Raw genomic sequence first — 18,134 nt, forward strand, 5'->3', positions numbered from 1 at the left:
AGGATTGAAAAGAGCGTATCATTGATTTGCCATACTATACTTCCATAAGTTGGACTGAGAGTGGCCGAAATGGGCAGAACTTGAAGACACTTGCTTCGTAGAGACTATGATGTCTGCTTGTTCTGATGTCGGAGCGATTTACCTTGATTGTTTCGACTGCCAAATCAAGTCTTTGGTACTGAACCGAAGATCGAACGCGGAGGCTGGCTGCCGTAGTCTGAACATGAGAGCGGGGAGGAGTGGGCAGTGGGGGTGGAGGATTGCCATCATTCGGCGCCTTGATTTCCGCTGCGCGCTTTTCCGTCGCAGTTAGGGCTGTGGGGGCGGAAATCCGACCGACGACCGCCCACTTACTCTTTTCGGTTGCGCAGTAAGTATAGTACCGCCAACGCGAAGAGACAGACAAACAAGTTATATTGCCAGGCAACCCATCACCCTGCCCTTCGATCCCCCACAAACACTCACCCACAACCACCCAGTCACCATGTCCCTCCCCACGCACTTCACCCTGAACACGGGCGCCCGGATCCCCGCCGTGGGCTTCGGGACCTGGCAAGCCAAGCCGCTCGAAGTCGAGCACGCCGTCGAGGTCGCCCTGCGCGAGGGGTACCGCCACATCGACTGCGCGGCGATCTACCGCAACGAGACGGAAGTGGGCGCGGGCATGCGCGCGGCCGGCGTACCGCGCGAGGAGATCTTCATAACCGGCAAACTGTGGAACACCAAGCACGCGCCGGAGGACGTCGAGCCCGCGCTCGACCAGACCCTGCAGGATCTGGGCGTCGAGTATCTGGATCTGTACCTGATGCATTGGCCTGTGTACGCCCCTCGCCCCTCGCCCCCCGCTTGTCACCCCCTCACTACTCCCCACCCAGCACGACACGCCACTAACACAGACCTGGTATGATGTATGGTGTAGGGCCTTCAAACCCAGCAATAAATGGTTCCCGCTCGACAGCTCCGGGGTCTTCGAGCTCGCCCCGGACGCCGACCCGGTGACCACCTACAAAGCAATGGAGAAGCTGCTCGCGACCGGGAAGGTCCGGGCGATCGGCGTGTCGAACTTCACGGCCGCCCGGCTCGCCGACCTTCTGAGCAAGGTAGACGTGGTGCCGGCGGTGAACCAGATCGAGGCGCACCCCTACCTCCAGCAGCCCGAGCTGCTGCAGTTCTGCCGGCGCAACGGCATCCTGGTCGAGGCGTACTCGCCGCTGGGCAACAACCAGAGCGGCGAGCCGCGCGCCGTCGACGACGCGGTCGTGCAGGCGGTCGCGGAAGAGGTCGGGTTGGATGCGGGCCCGGTGCTGCTGAGCTGGGGCGTGCAGCGCGGGACGGTCGTGTTGTCGAAGAGCGTGACGCCCGCACGGATTCAGGCGAATCTGCAGGTTAGGAAACTGGGGGAGGGGGTGATGCGGCGGTTGGATGGGCTCGAACGAGGGAAGAGATTCAATTTCCCGGCTCGGTGGGGGTGTGATATCTTTGGGGAGGTTGGGGAGGATGCGGTGCGTCGGGCGGCGGTGGAGGCGGCGGAGGAGAATTTGGTGAAGTTTAATGTGTGATTTTGGGGGTGGTTGTATGGTTGAGTTATGGTGTACTGTACTCGATAGAGGGGTCTCTGATAGATACGTATGATTTCATGTTGGTTCTAAGTGAGATGGGTTGGGAGCTTTGCTCGGAAGGCTGTTCTTATGTGTGTGGTTCGAAAGTCGAAGACTAGCTTGTTTGGATAGCATAGTCTTCTCAACCTATTAAGCTAACCGAATTTCTTGTTTGTGCGATGGTACATAAAAGATGCTTAATCAAATTCTGTCATCCTCATATGCCGGTGTGCCTGGGCAATATCACATGCGGATCCCCCTTTTTCTTGTGCAATCACTTCAGCTCAGCAGAGGACTGGCTGCCCCGACTGTCCGATCTCAGTCTTTTATTCTCGTTCTCCCTGAAGATATCCTCTCTTTTCGGCAGTGACTTGGTTTCAGGGCTGTCGACTTCATGAAGGATTTTGCACAACCGGCGAAAGTCTCGGACGAGAGTTTGTTGCGCAGAGACCAGTCGAGAATGTCAGTGCGGAACTGGGAGACGGAGTCTGCTTGCTGTGTTACTATAGGGTGATGGGCACGAGACTTTGATCAAGGGATTACCTCGACTGGACTGGAGAGTCGTTGGAGATGGGTCGGAGGGAGAAGGATGGGTAGAAGCAGAAGAGGGGTCCGAGGCTTGCTTTTCGGTGGCCTTGTTATGAGAAGCTGCTTCCGTGGATGACTTCTCGTATGAGGACATTTTGTCGGTGGTGATTTCGTCCGAGGGCATGCTGTCAGAAGACATATTGTCAGAGGACTTTTTCCCAACCGACTGTGAGTCGCAGAGCAGTTTCTGGGCGGGCTGCCTGGGGGGTTGTCGCTTCTTGCGGTACTGCTCACGAGAGAACTGACCCCTGTGGTTGTTCTTCGGGCGCTGATTCTTGGGTTGTTGATTCCTGGAGTGCTGATTTTCAGAGTCCTGTGTTCTGGTAGAGAAGGTCGTGTTTGCGAAGGGGTGGACGTGAACAGACAGGTTGTGGAAATGCTGAATGTTGACAGTCACCTGACTTACACGTCTGACATTCACAGGCGGCTGGTGACTCCTTGAGCTAGTGGAAGAGGCAGGAGCGTAGCTTTGGCGGCGGGGCGGCAGCCCAGCTGAGAATGACCCATTAAACGGAGGTTCGTCGTAATATTGATTATCATAAGGGGGACCATCGAAGTCTTCGCCATGGAGGTCTTCGTCGTCGAAGAGAGGTTGATCTGAGTGTTGCCAATCGAAGGGTGGCTCTCCTGACAATTGATAATCGAAAGATGGCTCATCGAGGTACCGGTCATCAGAGTACGGCTCATGGCAGTACTGATCTGTAGAGGGCGGTCGATCATAGTATCCTTCTTCATAGGGTGGTTCGTAGTTGGACGGATCATAAGCTGGTTCTTCGTAGTAGGGGTCATCACAGTCTGGGTCGTCGTAGTGCTCGTCATCGCGATATGGCCCGTCACAGTTGTCACAGTAAGGGTCACTGTCATTTGGCCCATGGTGGTAAGGATCACTAGAATATGGCTCATCCTAGTCATAGTACGGGTCGCCGCAATCTGGCTCATCGTAGTAATGGTCATCGAAACACGGCTCGTCGTAGTAGTCATCGAAGGGCTCTTCATCGTAAGACATCTTATCACAGAGTACTACTCAGCCCTGCTGAGTATACATATCACTTGCTTAAGGTGCTGCGGATACATAAGGTCCCATGATAGAACAGGCAAAGGGTAAGAGTACCGATTCATCTACGAATGAGTAACTAGACTCGACTCGTCTCGACATAAACGGCAGTAGCGATGCCTGACCTTTCAGGTTTAAGGCTGGCATTGATAATGCCTTTCTCGGACCAAAATGAAATCCACAGTCTAGCATAGTTTTTTTTGGTAGGTCCTGGAAGATGGGGTCATCTGCATCAGTATGCTCTTATACATTAGTTATTCTCAACATCATATATTTTCGTACGGATTAGAAAATTAGTGTTCACTACCCACGGAAGTCACAAAGCGTGTAGATGCTCAGTTAGAGTAAGATGTAAGAAGCACCTGCTTTGAGTGAATTATAAATAATTGAACCGAGAGTACATGGGATTCCAAACGTCGCATCGCTTGGCCATCTTGCTTATTCTGTGCTTGTAGAAAGTTGTGTAACGAGTATATAATGACTGAGCAGGGACATAACTATGCATAAACCACTCGCGCTGATGTATAGAGACCATGTGACTTAGCAGGTCAGGAAGAGAGCGGCAGCGGCAGCAGCGCGGCGGCGCTTTGCGGAAGCCGTGGCGGAAAAAGAGCGGATTTCCCCACGCCTCGGTTGTTGGTTTCCTCCAACCCCTCATCTTTCGAATCCACTTGCTCACATCTCATGACTGCAATGTCTCCACCCCAGCCTTGGGTGCTTCAATCGCGGGGTACATCTCCGAATTGATCCTCTGATGCAATCCGTCCGGAAAATGGCCGACCGACAGAATCCGGCCGAAGTCCTGCGGCCATCCAGGTGCCTGGACAATGGCATAAGATAGAAGAATAAACGTACCTCTTGCCTCATTCCATTCCTGTCGCTTCTGTTGCAAACCAAGCACTCATCATGGCATCTGCAGTATTACAGTCTGTGGTGCCAACCCCATCTCCTTCGCCTCCAACCAGTCTGACTCCCGTGAGCGTTGCCTCGCCAGCCACCTCTGTCAATGAGCTAGATAGCCTGGAAGAGGACTTTGACACAATAAACCATCTTCTTCAAACAAGAGCGAAAGGACGTCTTGGGCATGAGCCAATCGTCGCCTATCCGTCATCTGGCACTAACTACGTCTACTACAGCCCCCAACAGGTGAGACACGTCAACCCACGGGTAGCATCTTCGATCGCTAACACCATCTTCATTAGCTTAACACCTTTGTCGAAGCAGCGGCAGTTCATTATGCCAAGTCAATCCCCCAACGACGTTCATCCGAGGACCCGGTCCAGGTGGTCGGCTTGCTGGGCCCCTCGGACTTTGAGTACTTGATCACGCTGCTCGCTATTTCAAGACTAGGACATACGGTGCTTCTGCTATCCACTCGCATTGCCGAAGATGCCTACATCAGCCTCGCTGAGACCACCAAGGCTTCATATCTTGTCGCCCACACCACCTTCCTCGCCATAGGTGATAAAGTGGCACAGAGAACGGGCATTCGCCTCCAGCCATTACTGGGACGTGGAGACTATGACGATACTGCCACATCCACTGTGACGCTAGCACCAGCTCAATTGGATGGGCAGATCGAAAAAAAGCACATTTGTTGGATCATCCACTCCAGTGGCTCAACAGGACATCCCAAGCCCATCTACCAGACGCATGCCGGGGCTCTCAAGAACTACGCCAATAACTTCGGCTTGTGCGGGTTCATCACTCTGCCCCTCTTCCACGCTCATGGAATCAGTTGCTTGTTCCGCGCAGTGCACTCACAGAAGCTCATATATCTTTACAACGCTGAGCTTCCCTTGACCGCCACTCATCTTCTCACGACCCTCCAAGAGCACCAAGAAATCCAAGTTCTTTATGCCGTTCCATATGCGCTGAAGTTGTTATCAGAGTCACCCGAGGGTCTTCATGTAATGGCTCGGTTAGAGCTGGTGATGTTTGGCGGCTCGGCTTGTCCGAAGCCTATCGGTGACAAGCTGGTGCAGAATGGAGTCCGCCTCGTGTCCCATTACGGTACCACCGAGACGGGCCAATTGATGACCTCCTTCCGCGAACGTGATGACCTGGACTGGGACTTTGTCCGGCCTGGTCCGACCTTATTGCCATATATTCGTTGGGAGGAGCAAATGCCTGGCATTTACGAACTTTGTGTCCTGGAAGGCTGGCCGTCTAAAGTAGCCAGCAACCGACCGGACAACTCGTATGCCACGAAAGACCTCTTCGAGAAACATCCAACAACTTCTAACGCCTGGAGGTATTACGCCCGTCTGGACGACACACTGGTGCTGGAGAACGGCGAAAAGGCCAATCCCCTTGTGATCGAGGGGGTTGCCCGCAATGACCCCAACGTGGCTGAGGCCATTGCCTTTGGAGCAAACAAGCCTCGTCTGGGTCTATTCTTGATACCCGCTAAAAGTTCACCCTGCAAAACCGCAGAGGAGCTCATCGATGCCGTGTACCCTGCGATTGAGCGGTGTAATGCAGAATCACCGGCCTACGCCTACATCTCGCGGGAGTTGATAAAGGTGCTGTCGCCAGACGCAGTATTTCGAAAAACGGACAAGGGCACAGTCATTCGCTCGGCCTTTTACCGTGATTACCAGGATCTGATCGACGAGATTTACGATATCGACGATGCAACCGGAGATCGAGTTCTTGAAGGGGCTGATCTTCTCGCATTCCTTCGGGCACAGCTACTCACAGTCGCGCCGTCTATTGATTCTTCCATACTTGAAGATCAAACAGACCTGTTCAGCTTAGGCGTTGACAGTTTGCAGTCCATCCGACTGCGCAGCGCTATCATGAGAACGCTCGATCTCGGACAACAGAAATTATCCCAAAACTTTGTGTTTGAGAATCCTTCACTGAAGGCCATGGCTGATGAAATCACCCGGTTGCGTCTGGGCCAAGAGCCCAAGGCTGAGATTCCAGTAGAAGAACGCATGCAAAGCCTAATCGAGAAATACAGCACCGACTTCAAGGTTCACATTCCTGTTTCGCGGGAAGACGACGCTGAACGTGTTGTTGTGACAGGGGCCACAGGCTCGCTGGGCGCGCATGTTGTTGCTCAGCTAGCCGAACGCGAGAATGTCCACACTATCTATTGCTTAGTCCGTGCCGAATCTCGCTACTCAGCCCTGAAGCGAGTTCGCCAGTCATTACGAGCGCGGGGACTGTCTCTCACCCAAGCCCATGCCGCCGAGCACAAGATAGTGGCTTTGCCTTCGAATCTCTCAGACCCAACTCTAGGTCTTGATGGAGCGACTTATGAGCAGCTGGTGCAATCAGTAACGGCTGTCATGCATTGCGCATGGTCTGTCAATTTCAACTGGTCCCTGGAAAGCTTCGAGGCGAGCTGCATAGCAGGGACTCGGCATCTACTGGATCTCTGCCTCAATGTGCGCAGCCCCAAACCGGCGCGCTTCTCATTCTGCTCATCCGTAAGCACTGTGGCCCGAACTCCGGGCAATTGGGTTCCAGAAGCCTTGCCTGAATCGCTCTCTTACGCACAGAGAATGGGATACGCCCAGTCTAAGCTCGTCACGGAGCATATCGTCAACCGTGCCGCTCACTCGACGGGGATGACGGCTCGCGTTTTGCGATCGGGACAAATCATCGCGGATTCTGTTCATGGTATCTGGAATGCCACGGAAGCCATCCCCATGATTTTCCAAAGTGCGGAAACGATCGGAGCGCTTCCACAACTGGATGATGTTCTCTCGTGGACACCTGTGGATGTCTTGGCAGCAAGTGTTATTGACTTGACTCTTGCGCCGGTTGCAGGTGATGTGCTCAATGTCACTAATCCGAACCTCAACCACTGGGGAAAGGACCTCCTTCCACTCCTCCGACAGGCTGGGGTGAAGTTTGAAACACTGTCTCCCCGCGACTGGGTTCGTCGTCTTCGGCAGTCTAACCCAGATCCCAAAGTCAATCCACCCATCAAGTTGGTCGAGTTTTTCGCCGGCAAGTACGACAAGGACACGCCTAGCCGCATTCTTCTCTACGACACCAAGCAAGCCCAAGCGGCTGCTCCAGCTTTGCGTCAGGCCGGAGGACTGACACTAGAGCTGGTTGATCGATTTCTGTCATATTTCCGTACCCAATGGGCGAAGTCGGCTCCAGAGGCACCTCGGGAGGTTATCGTCCTGACTGGGCCTTGTGGCTGCGGCAAGAGCACTGCCGCCCAGGCCTTGGCGCAACGGTTCAATATTCCTGTTATCGAGGGCGACGACCTGCATTCCCCAGCGGCACGTGCCAAGATGGCAAACGGAACTCCTTTGGAGGATCGGGATAGGTGGGATTGGCTGGCACATATTCGCGGTGCAGTCATGGATCGGTTGCAGCACTCGACCGGGCCGGCCGTGGCAGTGACCTGTTCTGCGTTACGCACGGCTTACCGCGATGAGCTGCGCCGCCTTTCGGAATTATTGGATTTTCCTGTCAATGTCACGTTCGTGCTTCTCTCGATCCGTGACGGGGAACAACTCAAGGAGCGAGTAGCCGCTCGTTCGGCGGTAGAAGCACACTACATGCAAGCTACAATGGTGGAGTCCCAGCTTAGCACATTGGAGAGCCCGGGTCCATGGGAAAGCGATGTGATTGTGCTAGACTCCAGTTGCTCAAAGGAGGAGATGATTGAGGATGTTGAGAAGACTGTGGGGGGGCTTCTTTCTGCATGAACTCTGATTAGAATAGAGCTGCGTATATACAAATTTGAAATATTGAGCCATGTGTATTGCCTAGTGCACATGGAATGATTCTACCGTCTATAGCAGCAGTGTAGTTCCTGGAAAAAAAAAAGAAAAAAAAAAAAGCCATGGCGTAAGGTCATTTGAAGATCGCCAACTCCTCTCGAACGTTGAGACGAGAAACCCCCGGCAGCAAATCCTCCCTGAAGCGAACGGGGTCCTCAAAGACCATGACCACGTCCGAACCCCCGAACTGGAAATACGAGATCTCATCTCCTTTCCTCACCCACTGGCCCTCATGCACCGTCATCACCACCGATGAGATCTGCGCCATCCCGATCAGCACAACCGCCACCCGACCAAACTCTTCCGTCTGAATGACAATCACCCCACGCGTCTGACACCATTGACAGCCCGCATTATCCGGGGCATCCAGAATCCGCGGGTCCTTACACGGCATCCTGTCGCGCCGGACCTCCTCCTTCGCATCCCTCCGCAGCCCGCGATCCGGCCGCAGGCCTCGCCCTTCCTTCTTCTTCGCGATCCGCAAATACACCTGATCCTGGATATTTCTGGTCTGAACAATCCGCCCCGCGACGGGGGCATGCTGCCGATGATAATCCGCCGGCCCGAGACACGCATGCACAAGGCTGCCGCCGCGGAACACCTCCCTCGCCCTCGCCCTGGGCACCCCCTGCAACAGCCGATCGATCGGCCAAACCACCAACTTACAGTTGACCGTTGCCATGATCGCCGAAGGCACCAGCACCTCCCCCGCCCGAGTCAGGGCGGACCACCCCTGCACCACCGCATCCGCCGCGCACACCACAACCGCCCCCTCATCAGGCGCCGCCACCGGCCGTGCGGCATCAATATCCTTCCACCGCCGACTCCCGGGAGTGGAGGAACTGGCCCTGCTGGCGGGCGAAGCAGACGAGCCAGTAGCTGAGCCAGGTGAGGTCGGCGGCGGCGGCGGCGGGCTGGAAGGGCGTCTGCCACCCGCGCAGCGCGGGCTGGTCGAGCACCCAGTAGAAGACGACGATCTTGTTGAGCAGCTCGTCGCCCGTCGTCGTCACCGCGGCACCCACCGCAGCAGTGCATCGGCGAAACAGAGGAAGTCGTCCAGTAACCGGATGCCCTCGCGCGCCATCTCGTGCGCGCCCCCGTTGTGCGGGTACAGCGCGGTGTTGATCGCCGTGTGGAAGGCGGTCGTGCGGTCCGGGTGCCGGTGGATGTAGTCCCGGAGGTCGCGGACGAGGGGTCCGACTGGGTGATAGGTGGTGGTGGTGGTGGTTGAGATGGTCATTTTTGCGGGGGTAGATGTGATGGGGGTGTTGTGTTGTGAGGGATGGTGGTGTGAGAATGGGATGGGGATGGGTGGAGGTTGTCAGCTGGTGGGAGGTTGGGTTGGAGAGCGATTGGGGTTGAGGAAGATGATGTAAACGGACTGGATTGAAACCTGTTGCACACTTGAGAGAGACAAGCTTTTATGTCTTTACGTACACTGCATCAGACACAAATGTCCCTAGATATACTCTAATTCTGTGCTGTCTATGATTCATGTTGTTGTATCTGAGCCCGGGACCTAGGATGAGATTATCTTGGGGGTTTCACATGTGAGTTCCCCAAGGCGAAGCGCACATTATCCCCCCTGAAAGCTTGTATCCAAGTGGGTCCTACTTTATCTGGTTTGGGGCCGGGATTCTAGAAAACTGTAATTGTGACGTTCCAGGACTTCCATCCGAAGGAGCCGAGATGTTGTTCGCACTGCGGGTTGCTCCCGATTTGATTCATCACACTGTCAATAGTGTTTCTGTTGTCGTTCTGTGGACTGTGCAATAATCTGCAAACAAAGATTACACTGATGCTCCCGTTCTTTACCGAAACAATTCTATCTTAAGGATGTCTTCGATAGCCGGCCAGTGAAGGTAGATTCGCTAGTCCTGCGCGTTCTTTAAAAGCACCCGGTTCCCTTCCGAATGTGCGACCCCAGCATCTCCTCCTTCTTTCTTCGGGGACTCTCCCAGTGCTATAACCCTTTTGATAGGCCGATATCCAGCCCTGCAGAGCTCGCCACGTTGACCACTCCACAGGGCTGTGCCGAGTTTCGATGTTTGATAGTTGTAGTTATCGGTTGGCGCCCATGATGCTTCCTGTTCCGAAGTAGTCGTCTATCTCGATGGCAGCAGGCCACAGGCTCTGTACTGGATTTTGACATAGGCTATTTACCGCCCACACTGCCACCTAGATCGCTGGTTCCTGGGACGGAAGATGCAAGATGATCTCCCGATGCGATGTTGTCGGAGGGAACACACGAAGCGGAAGTGACGGCAGCTTATTGGCTCAGCAGCATTTTTGATGCCGCAGTGGCTCCCGTTTCATATACACCATCACCGCTCGGTTCTACAGGCAGGAACTTTTCGTGCTACAGTTCCTGCACTCCAGAGATCGATAGGCACAATGGTCAATGGCCAATGCGCAATGCCCTGGAATATATGAATCACATGAAGCAGTAGTGCAGAAGGCCTAGATCGAACAACAGGCCCGACTGGACCCACCCCCCCTCGGACCACAAGGACTGAGCCCAGGGATCACAACCCACCACGTCCGGCAACCCCGGCAGTACAGGAACCACTTCCTCAGCCCCATCCCCTCTCGACAGATATGACAACTCATTGGCCATCAACCCCGCAGACTCTGTCGGTGGTAACCAACGCCGCGCGACTAACTTCAGTAACTGGATCGCGCGGAGCGCCCACACCAACGCAGTACTCATCTGGTCGAGGCCATGCATGATGTGATGCACAGGAAGTCGTTCTTTGCTCGGGGCGTCCCGCCGGGACTCGGGAGGGTCCAGACGCACAGGTGGATGAGGCCTGCGGTGAGGCAGGGGTGGATGATGGGAGATGGTGGCGGTTCTCTCGCGAGCATTGCATCAGCTATCCTTTCTTGATGTGGGTGGGACTGGACAGGACTGAAGGACCGGGCAGGGCCGTCAGCTTACCAGGGAAACATGCCTTTCCACCTCTTTCAATGTCGCCGTCAACGCCTCGGCGAAGCGGGTGCTTTCGTCGAGATGCGTGCAGCCCGCACCTCGTTGATCATCGGTCTGTGGGGGAGGTTGCTTGTCGTGCGATGAACGGACGATGGAGGAGGATGTTCGGACCGTGGTGATGGATACTGCTCGCCCATTAGGTTTGGCAAGAGTCTTCGTACAGTGGGAATGAGGGGCCGTACTGGAGGTAGTAGATATGCACGGCCACGGGACCACCCGAGCCAGAGGACGGGAGTCGGATGACACTTGGGATCCGGTCGTAGAACGCAACGCCGATAGCGCTACCGAGGCCGTCAAGACGGTATCCGCATTGTCCGCGCGTGTGATCTTCGGGCTGAGTGAGTAGCTATCGCGACGTGAGCTGTTTTTCGTACGGATTTCGTTCTCCGTCTGACGGCTTACGTTTCGTCCAAAGGACCAGTAATCAGCCGGAGCATTTCGCAGATAGACGCTGCGGTCGAGATTTCACCGATGGCGGATAATGCACACGCCCTTCCGCTCTCCTCCCAAACCCAATCCTCAGTAAACCCTCTCCACCACCCATCCCAGCTTTCCATCCCGTCGCGCCTCACGCTCCTCAAAAAGGAGGGGCGCAAACACTGAAGCAACCACCGTATCCGCGTCCGTCGGCAAGCCGTAAGACTTCTATGGACCCACCCGTGACCTCTTCTAACACATGTCAGATTCTTCAAGAGTTCATGACCCGTCCTCAGAAGTGCAAGGATCAATCGGGGAGATTGTATATTAGGAGTATACGAGGCGGGGTGGAATGTACCTCAGAAGTGTCTTCAGTATGGTGCCAGAGTGTCCAGCGTCGGATTCGCACGGGTACTGATAACTGTTGTAGGATAACAGCCATGTCTTCATCGTCGAGTTTGGCTCTCTGCAGGACCGCGACTTCTATAAGAATGTAATCCCTCGTCATGCTGAGTTTGCTTCGCGAATCATTCCGCTTGTGAACTTGACGACTATGGCGGTGTTTGAGGAGAGTGACTTCGCCGAGGTGTAGAGCTCTCGGAGATTTGCGAGGATGTACCGAAACGATGGGATCGATATGTGAGAGTCGATAAGATAATCCAGTAATTGGTTTTAAGTGTTCGAATGTGAAGCCAGTGAGATTTCCTGCAGTCGAAGAGCAAATTACATCATGTTGCCTTGACAGATGTATGAGATACGGTTGCCAGAAGCAATTGCTTTAAAGCTATCGATGCCGATAACAACATTCTTGTGCTCTATCAAGCCGTAGCCAATCAAGTGATCCCGAACACCAAATCCCGGCTAGTCATGCAGTATCGAGATGATCAGTGATTTGTTCGGGCGCCCAAAAGAGGGGTTCATCTCAATGATTTGGGCGACATCAATGGCTGCAGCGATGGTCCTGCGGGGAAGGATAAAAAACGGCGACCTTGTCGTCTACCACATGCAAATCATTAGAAGAACTTTATATGAAGTCTCTGGCCGTACAGAATGAACGAACATGATCGAGGACGGCCGTTCTTGGTCTACAGCAGGGGACTGAGACCGGGGAAACTGCCTCTCGGTAGTCTTTGTCTCGACCCCGCCAATCCCGTGGGTGATTCACGAAAGATATACCAATGTCCAATAAAGTGGGTGGCTAAGTCTTTTGGGGTTGATACTGAATCCAGTCAAGCACAGAGCTAATTCGCGATAGGGACGCGAGTCTGTCGCCATGGATAAGCAGCTCTGGTGATGAGACCAAATGCACCTTAAATCTGAGTGCTTCGCATGAATGGCTTGCGGGCGCGAACTGCCTTGACATCAGCCTTCAGGAAACCGACGAAGACGGCAATGTTAAGGTCCGACTCAAAGGACAGCAGAGCCGACGAGTGACGATTCAAAAGTGAGACACTACCCACCGGACAATCCCTCTGTGTACTGAGATTCTCAATCCGACTAGCCCAGATTTGTTCCTCGAACAAGTAATCCTACCGTCCACAGAGGCAAAGCGATGGCTCGCTACGCAATTGACGGTCTCGCGCACTATGCACCACCTCAGCCGCGCCATACTTGGCACTGCTCGTCAACCCCAGATATGGTTGTTGACGGGGCTTCAGTACATCAACAGAACTCGTATAGAGGCCGGTTGGTCGCATTCGCCTCATGTATTAACGGGAATTCCTGGACCAACTCTAGATCCCACGGTGGCTGCACTGACCGGCTTATCCGATGCAGGTGACCAGGAACTGCACATGGGCACCGAGACAGGAAGATCGACAGGTGACGACCCGGAGGAGAAGATCTGGGCCGCTCAGTTCATGGAATTGAAAGTGAAATATCGTCCTCGCGAGCCGACTACTGCCAAAGTTCCGGAAGAGATTCAACTGCATCAGTTCAGCCCGCTGGGGGGAATGGGGTTTCAAGGTCATGAACATGTCCCGAGCCAGGAGATTGCAAAAATCGAAGGTCTGTCGGTGCAATATGGAGATGATGGGCAGAATAGAGATGGAGCATCTCTCGGAATGGAATGCGAGGATTGTATACTTTATGAAGAACTATTAGAACAGGTGGAGAGTCGGAAGGGGAGACGATGAAAGCAGCATTTGTGTGTGCTACTGTAGCTTTAGGCTGGTTAGTCTTCTACTGATAGTATAAATTAGGTAGCATTGAGTAATTAGATACCTAGCATGATTAAATGTTTCTCAGCGGACAATCTCCTATAAACACAAATCCAGCACGGACCTGGTGGAAGCGCAATCTGGGATTGAGAAGTAACATCGTGGGTATCTAGTTTGGCCAGTCGATACAGTAAAATCCATAATGAGTATGCAGGTTGTGAAGATGATCCAAGCTCAGCATCTGAAGCGATCGAAATCTCTTGTTTGAGTATTTTGTTTGAGTAAAATGCGATTGGAAGAATAGATGATGCCAGAGCCGGGCCCACAATTTAGCTTCCGCTGTGACTAATGGGTCAGTTAGCAGGAGTCACGGGCCCTCCGGTTTTCGGCGTTATGCACGGCATGCGCAGAACGTCTTCAGCTACGAGCTGGAATATATTGCACATGTAATGAGACCAGGTTAGAGAAGGTGGCGTTGGATCTCATACTTTATTTCTGCAAGATCGAGCTCACAATGTCAGGGACTAGCCGAATGCCTGAGCAAAAAGGATGATCTTTGGGAGCATGAGTAAGTGAACTGGCAAGGATGCGCATTGTATACCGTAGATCTGATGCTGCCCATCCAGCTGATGCTTCCGAGCCACTGCTCCAAACTGGTCTGGTGAGGGGCAGACAAGATACGGAATTGTTTCCCTTGGCTGGGATTGCGGTTGGAAAAGGAACTCCAATCGGAAATGTGATTATGTTGCACTGAGGTGTCCAATGGTAAATGTATGTGTCGTACTGTACAATCGGATCTATATCCTGTAACGTTTCATTTATATTCTCTGCAATCTTATTCGAATGCCCTTATAGCCCCTTACAACCCTTGAATTCAGATTGCCTCTTCATTGTGTTGCCCCCAATGTATACTGAAGCTAGTATCTGCTTCGACCCGAGAGACCTTCTGCACATCATGCCTTGTCAATGAAATCGAAAAGGAACAACGAACAGAAAGATAAGATGAGATTCAGACCGTAACAGAGACCCGAGCTTAAAAGTAATGAACACATGGTGCCCTATCAAAGCTGTCTGGTAGCTCCCAAGCCTGGTTCAACTCGAGAAGGTTTAAATACCTACCATTCACCCGTAGCCTCACAATCTCAACTAACATCTTCTCTTCTCTCTCTTGATAAGCTACTTAGTACGTCGGTTGTATTGGACACTGACAAGATGAATCGTTACACTATCAGCGTGGAAAACCGGCGTGGGGCCAACACGAACTATGCAATCATGATGGACACCCCAGAATTTACTGGTGACCAGGAACCGTGGCTGAATGTCTGGTACACCATGTTCATCCCCTTCCATGGAAGTTTCGAAGTTAACACTGGCGACGACTTCTATGCCTGTAAGTTGCCACCTGTGCCTCTTCGAGGTGTATGTCTGAGCTGACAAGAAGCTGTGCAGGGGTGGGAACTGTGCCTACTTCGCCCGCGCCAGGCGTAGTAGTTTTCAGTGGCATGAGCCTGCTCGGCCGACTGGGCTCTGAAGGCGTACCCGGGAGTATGTTACCTTAGTACCGGTGCATAGATATCTCACACTAAGAAGTTAAACGGCATCAGGGAGCAAAAAAGAAAAGAAAAAAGACTAACTTCCCTCGCTGCACAAAGAGGCACTTTTGAGATGCAGAATATCGAATCATTCCCAACCATCCAAGAGATCGACCCATCTGCGACGAAGGGTTCGTACGAGTTCAAAACAGGCAAAGACTTTAGTATGCCCAACAACACTTATCTTGTTGGTCTTGCGAAGGTCAATCACAGAGGACAAGTTTCTCCAGTCGGATCGGTAAGGACACGTCCAGCAGTTCATTGTCTTGCGGCTGATGGGCTCTTCTCTACGACAAGGTTGCTCCGAAGAATGATCAGAGGATTCAAGCCACTCCTAAGATGAGATTCTTCGTTGCGGAGAGCCAGCCGGTGCCTGGTGAGATTGTCGACCGGTCTGCTGTGGAGAGAGATGGTGCTGTCATTGACTTCAGCGGTGGCGAGGGCGGGCAAGTTCTATGCTACTGTGACCCAGGGCAATGATGGCGGATTCACTGTGAAGTACTACGACTCTTTCGACTAGATGGGAAGGTAAGTCCTCTGTCCGGTACGTGGATGAATGTCAGTCATGGCAGCCCAGGATGAGATACGGTTCTCGTCAAGCATAGCATCGTGGGCAGATAGTGCAATTATGCAGATCGCGAGCTTGTGGGATGATTGTCCACGGCATAACACTCTCTATCTGACATTGTGTCTCTAAGCTATGCGTCCCTCGCTTCAGAGTGCTTGGTGACTGGTTGTGACTCTCCTTGATGTATACCTGTTGAGTTATCTTGAAGATTCAAGCTTGGTTGATCTCTAATCCTGCGAACGATGCATCTGCCATGGCCGTCGAAGTCAAGAATATCTCTTCTATAGACATGCTAAAATGCGGTAATGCCCAGCTCAATCCAAACTATCAGAACCAAGCTATGGTGTAAAGATGGCTTCAAATAGAGCTAATGCGAATGTACCAAGTAAAAAAAAAAGGCTCCCTCTATCCAGTCCCATTCCTAACCCTAGCCGAGAGCCAGGTACACTACGACTCCCCAGACTTGAGCCTTCTTTTGTGCAGCACAACAAACTAGAAAGTAATCATCACGAAGCCTTTTTTCACACACCTAGTTCTCCTACACATTATTCGAATTACCCCCGGAGCCCTCTCTCAAAAGTCGTTTGCTGCTTTCAAACCGCAACCTTCCAAATCCCATGTCGGCCAACAATAGGCGGAGGCATTGAAGACCTCCGCCTTTCCAATCTTCACGTGACCCTTAAGAGATTGCCCCTGGTCCATCGACAAACACTGCGTGTCACATGCTCTGTTGCTATTTTCATCTTTCGAAAGATAATGGCGAATTGCTGACTCGAGGATGTGCCGGGAGAGGGAAGTATCACAATTGCCGCCCGGAGCACGGTACTCGTACCGCCAGCCATCGATCTCGCCCGAGACGAGAGAGCAGTCACCCCGATGGGAGGCTGCCCAAGCCACCCATGCGACGGCGGCCGCGGTTGTGAATAGGAGTACTCTATTGAAAATGCCCCGGGTTCGGAAGATCTTGTTGGAGCCACTCGTGCTGACAGTCTCCGGCTCACGGGTGGTTGATGAGGTAGTATTGAAACCCGGGGAAGGTTGCTTTGCTGTATCGAAAGAAGGTTTTGTACAGGCGATCACGGGATCGCTGGCCGTTGATGAGTTGGTCATCGGTAAACGAAGGTGGCCTATGATGGAGGGCCGAATTGCGTTGAGAAAAATAGACTTCAAGTCAAGTTCGCAGGCGCTCTAAAATGAATTAACCCGACAGAGGGTAAGGAGAAGATCAACCGCGGAGAAAAAAAGGCAGATAAACAATGGTTAGATGTAAGTTGGCCGGAAATGTACCGGGCTAGGAATAATGACAATTGAGGAACAGCGAGCAAGTACGGCGCCAGCGGCTAAACATGATATGCACTCGTCTCCGTCCTGTTCCCAGGTTAGTGACTAGGATGAGGAGCAATTTAGAGGCTTAAAGCAGACATTAACCAGTAACTAGTGATGTTGAAGGATAGTCGCTCCCAGATGTCTCAGAGTCGCCGCGCTAGAGTTCTCTAGTATCGGGTAGTTTCTGTGCAGCTGCGCGAGTTCCACATCCTGAAGCAATGAGCTAAAAACCATAGACCCACAAGGCCTCAACTTCTGCGCGATTTTGTAGCACTTTTCCCATTCCATGCTGTGGCATTGCTGTCGGGCTCTTAGTGGCAATGGCCCGATAACATACTTGTCGCTATGACTCTTGCTTGCCTGTGGGTCGGATTCTTGACTTGAGGTGATTCCCTTAAGATTGCCGCGCCACAGGTCTTGGTCCCAAGCATAGGCCCTGCCAAGTCGGTCGGCTGCGGTCCGAATAGATCTTTGTTTTGATTTCGTAAACACCTTCTCATATTCAAGTGATCTCGATAAATCATTCCAGGGTCATTTGCCGGTACTCAACCGATGGTTTGATTTTTTCCCACCGGCTGCCGGATCCTTGACCAGTAATGAACCTGGAATTAGGACTCCTCGCATTCGAATGACATGTTGACATTCGGTGAAGGTGACTAGGCTGCCGTCGAAGAGCTAGAATACTGCATTATCTCGCGCAGGTCGGTTCTGGTCATCAAGCGAGCCGATGTACCTCGCTGGGAGGAGCACTATCTACTGTGAAACTTCTTGGATGCTGCCAATTGACCGAGTGTTGCATGTAGGTTGCTGACGCTGAGTAAGATATGTGTCAGCATAGCACGGACGTCGGCGGAAAAATGGCGGAAACTGTCGGGAGAGAAGCAAGTCACTTCCATTCTGTCCTCATACAACGCAAGCAAGCCTCTGAAGCTTTAGCTATACGCTTTCAAGTCAACACGGCATTTGAGGAGCGCAAGGCAATCGATAGTATGCTTGCTTGATGATGCTGTCGGTTCATGGCAGTACGCTGTCTCCTACTTTGATACCAGCCTTCGACCGCCGTTCGGGAATGGCCCCAGGCGGAAA

At 52.8% G+C, this 18,134-nt stretch overlaps 7 protein-coding genes across 7 annotated transcripts; 3 read left to right on the forward strand and 4 right to left on the reverse strand.

Annotated features, from left to right (window-relative positions):
* Positions 1–484: 484 nt before the first annotated feature.
* Positions 485–1,559, forward strand: BO86DRAFT_428752 (alcohol dehydrogenase; the record flags this gene model as incomplete). The annotated part of the gene is made up of 2 exons (XM_025675614.1): positions 485–819; positions 920–1,559. 2 exons carry the CDS (start codon positions 485–487, stop codon positions 1,557–1,559), a joined length of 975 nt encoding a protein of 324 aa, XP_025532809.1.
* A 318-nt stretch (positions 1,560–1,877) lies between these two features.
* BO86DRAFT_394709 (uncharacterized protein) lies at positions 1,878–3,192 on the reverse strand (the record flags this gene model as incomplete). Its single annotated transcript, XM_025673244.1, has 4 exons — positions 1,878–1,906; positions 1,970–2,086; positions 2,142–3,043; positions 3,104–3,192. 4 exons carry the CDS (start codon positions 3,190–3,192, stop codon positions 1,878–1,880), a joined length of 1,137 nt encoding a protein of 378 aa, XP_025532810.1.
* A 954-nt stretch (positions 3,193–4,146) lies between these two features.
* Positions 4,147–7,922, forward strand: BO86DRAFT_452588 (acetyl-CoA synthetase-like protein; the record flags this gene model as incomplete). Its single annotated transcript, XM_025676937.1, has 2 exons — positions 4,147–4,386; positions 4,443–7,922. 2 exons carry the CDS (start codon positions 4,147–4,149, stop codon positions 7,920–7,922), a joined length of 3,720 nt encoding a protein of 1,239 aa, XP_025532811.1.
* Positions 7,923–8,070: 148 nt separating this feature from the next.
* Positions 8,071–9,237, reverse strand: BO86DRAFT_444721 (phosphatidylserine decarboxylase; the record flags this gene model as incomplete). The annotated part of the gene is made up of 3 exons (XM_025676401.1): positions 8,071–8,808; positions 8,867–8,986; positions 9,016–9,237. The coding sequence occupies 3 exons, from the start codon at positions 9,235–9,237 to the stop codon at positions 8,071–8,073; spliced, it is 1,080 nt and encodes a 359-aa protein (XP_025532812.1).
* Positions 9,238–10,431: 1,194 nt separating this feature from the next.
* On the reverse strand, positions 10,432–11,423 carry BO86DRAFT_394712 (uncharacterized protein; the record flags this gene model as incomplete). Its single annotated transcript, XM_025673245.1, has 3 exons — positions 10,432–10,851; positions 10,936–11,332; positions 11,389–11,423. The coding sequence occupies 3 exons, from the start codon at positions 11,421–11,423 to the stop codon at positions 10,432–10,434; spliced, it is 852 nt and encodes a 283-aa protein (XP_025532813.1).
* Positions 11,424–11,662: 239 nt separating this feature from the next.
* Positions 11,663–15,674, forward strand: BO86DRAFT_394713 (uncharacterized protein; the record flags this gene model as incomplete). Its single annotated transcript, XM_025673246.1, has 10 exons — positions 11,663–11,725; positions 11,834–11,991; positions 12,659–12,847; positions 12,905–13,089; positions 13,180–13,414; positions 14,795–14,952; positions 15,012–15,107; positions 15,217–15,392; positions 15,452–15,530; positions 15,586–15,674. The coding sequence occupies 10 exons, from the start codon at positions 11,663–11,665 to the stop codon at positions 15,672–15,674; spliced, it is 1,428 nt and encodes a 475-aa protein (XP_025532814.1).
* Positions 15,675–16,061: 387 nt separating this feature from the next.
* On the reverse strand, positions 16,062–17,134 carry BO86DRAFT_74163 (uncharacterized protein). The gene has a single exon (XM_025677624.1). The coding sequence runs from the start codon at positions 16,830–16,832 to the stop codon at positions 16,296–16,298; it is 537 nt and encodes a 178-aa protein (XP_025532815.1). The 5' UTR covers positions 16,833–17,134; the 3' UTR covers positions 16,062–16,295.
* Positions 17,135–18,134: the final 1,000 nt, after the last annotated feature.

This window comes from Aspergillus japonicus, assembly GCF_003184785.1.
Source record: "Aspergillus japonicus CBS 114.51 unplaced genomic scaffold BO86scaffold_2, whole genome shotgun sequence".
NCBI lineage: Eukaryota > Fungi > Ascomycota > Eurotiomycetes > Eurotiales > Aspergillaceae > Aspergillus > Aspergillus japonicus.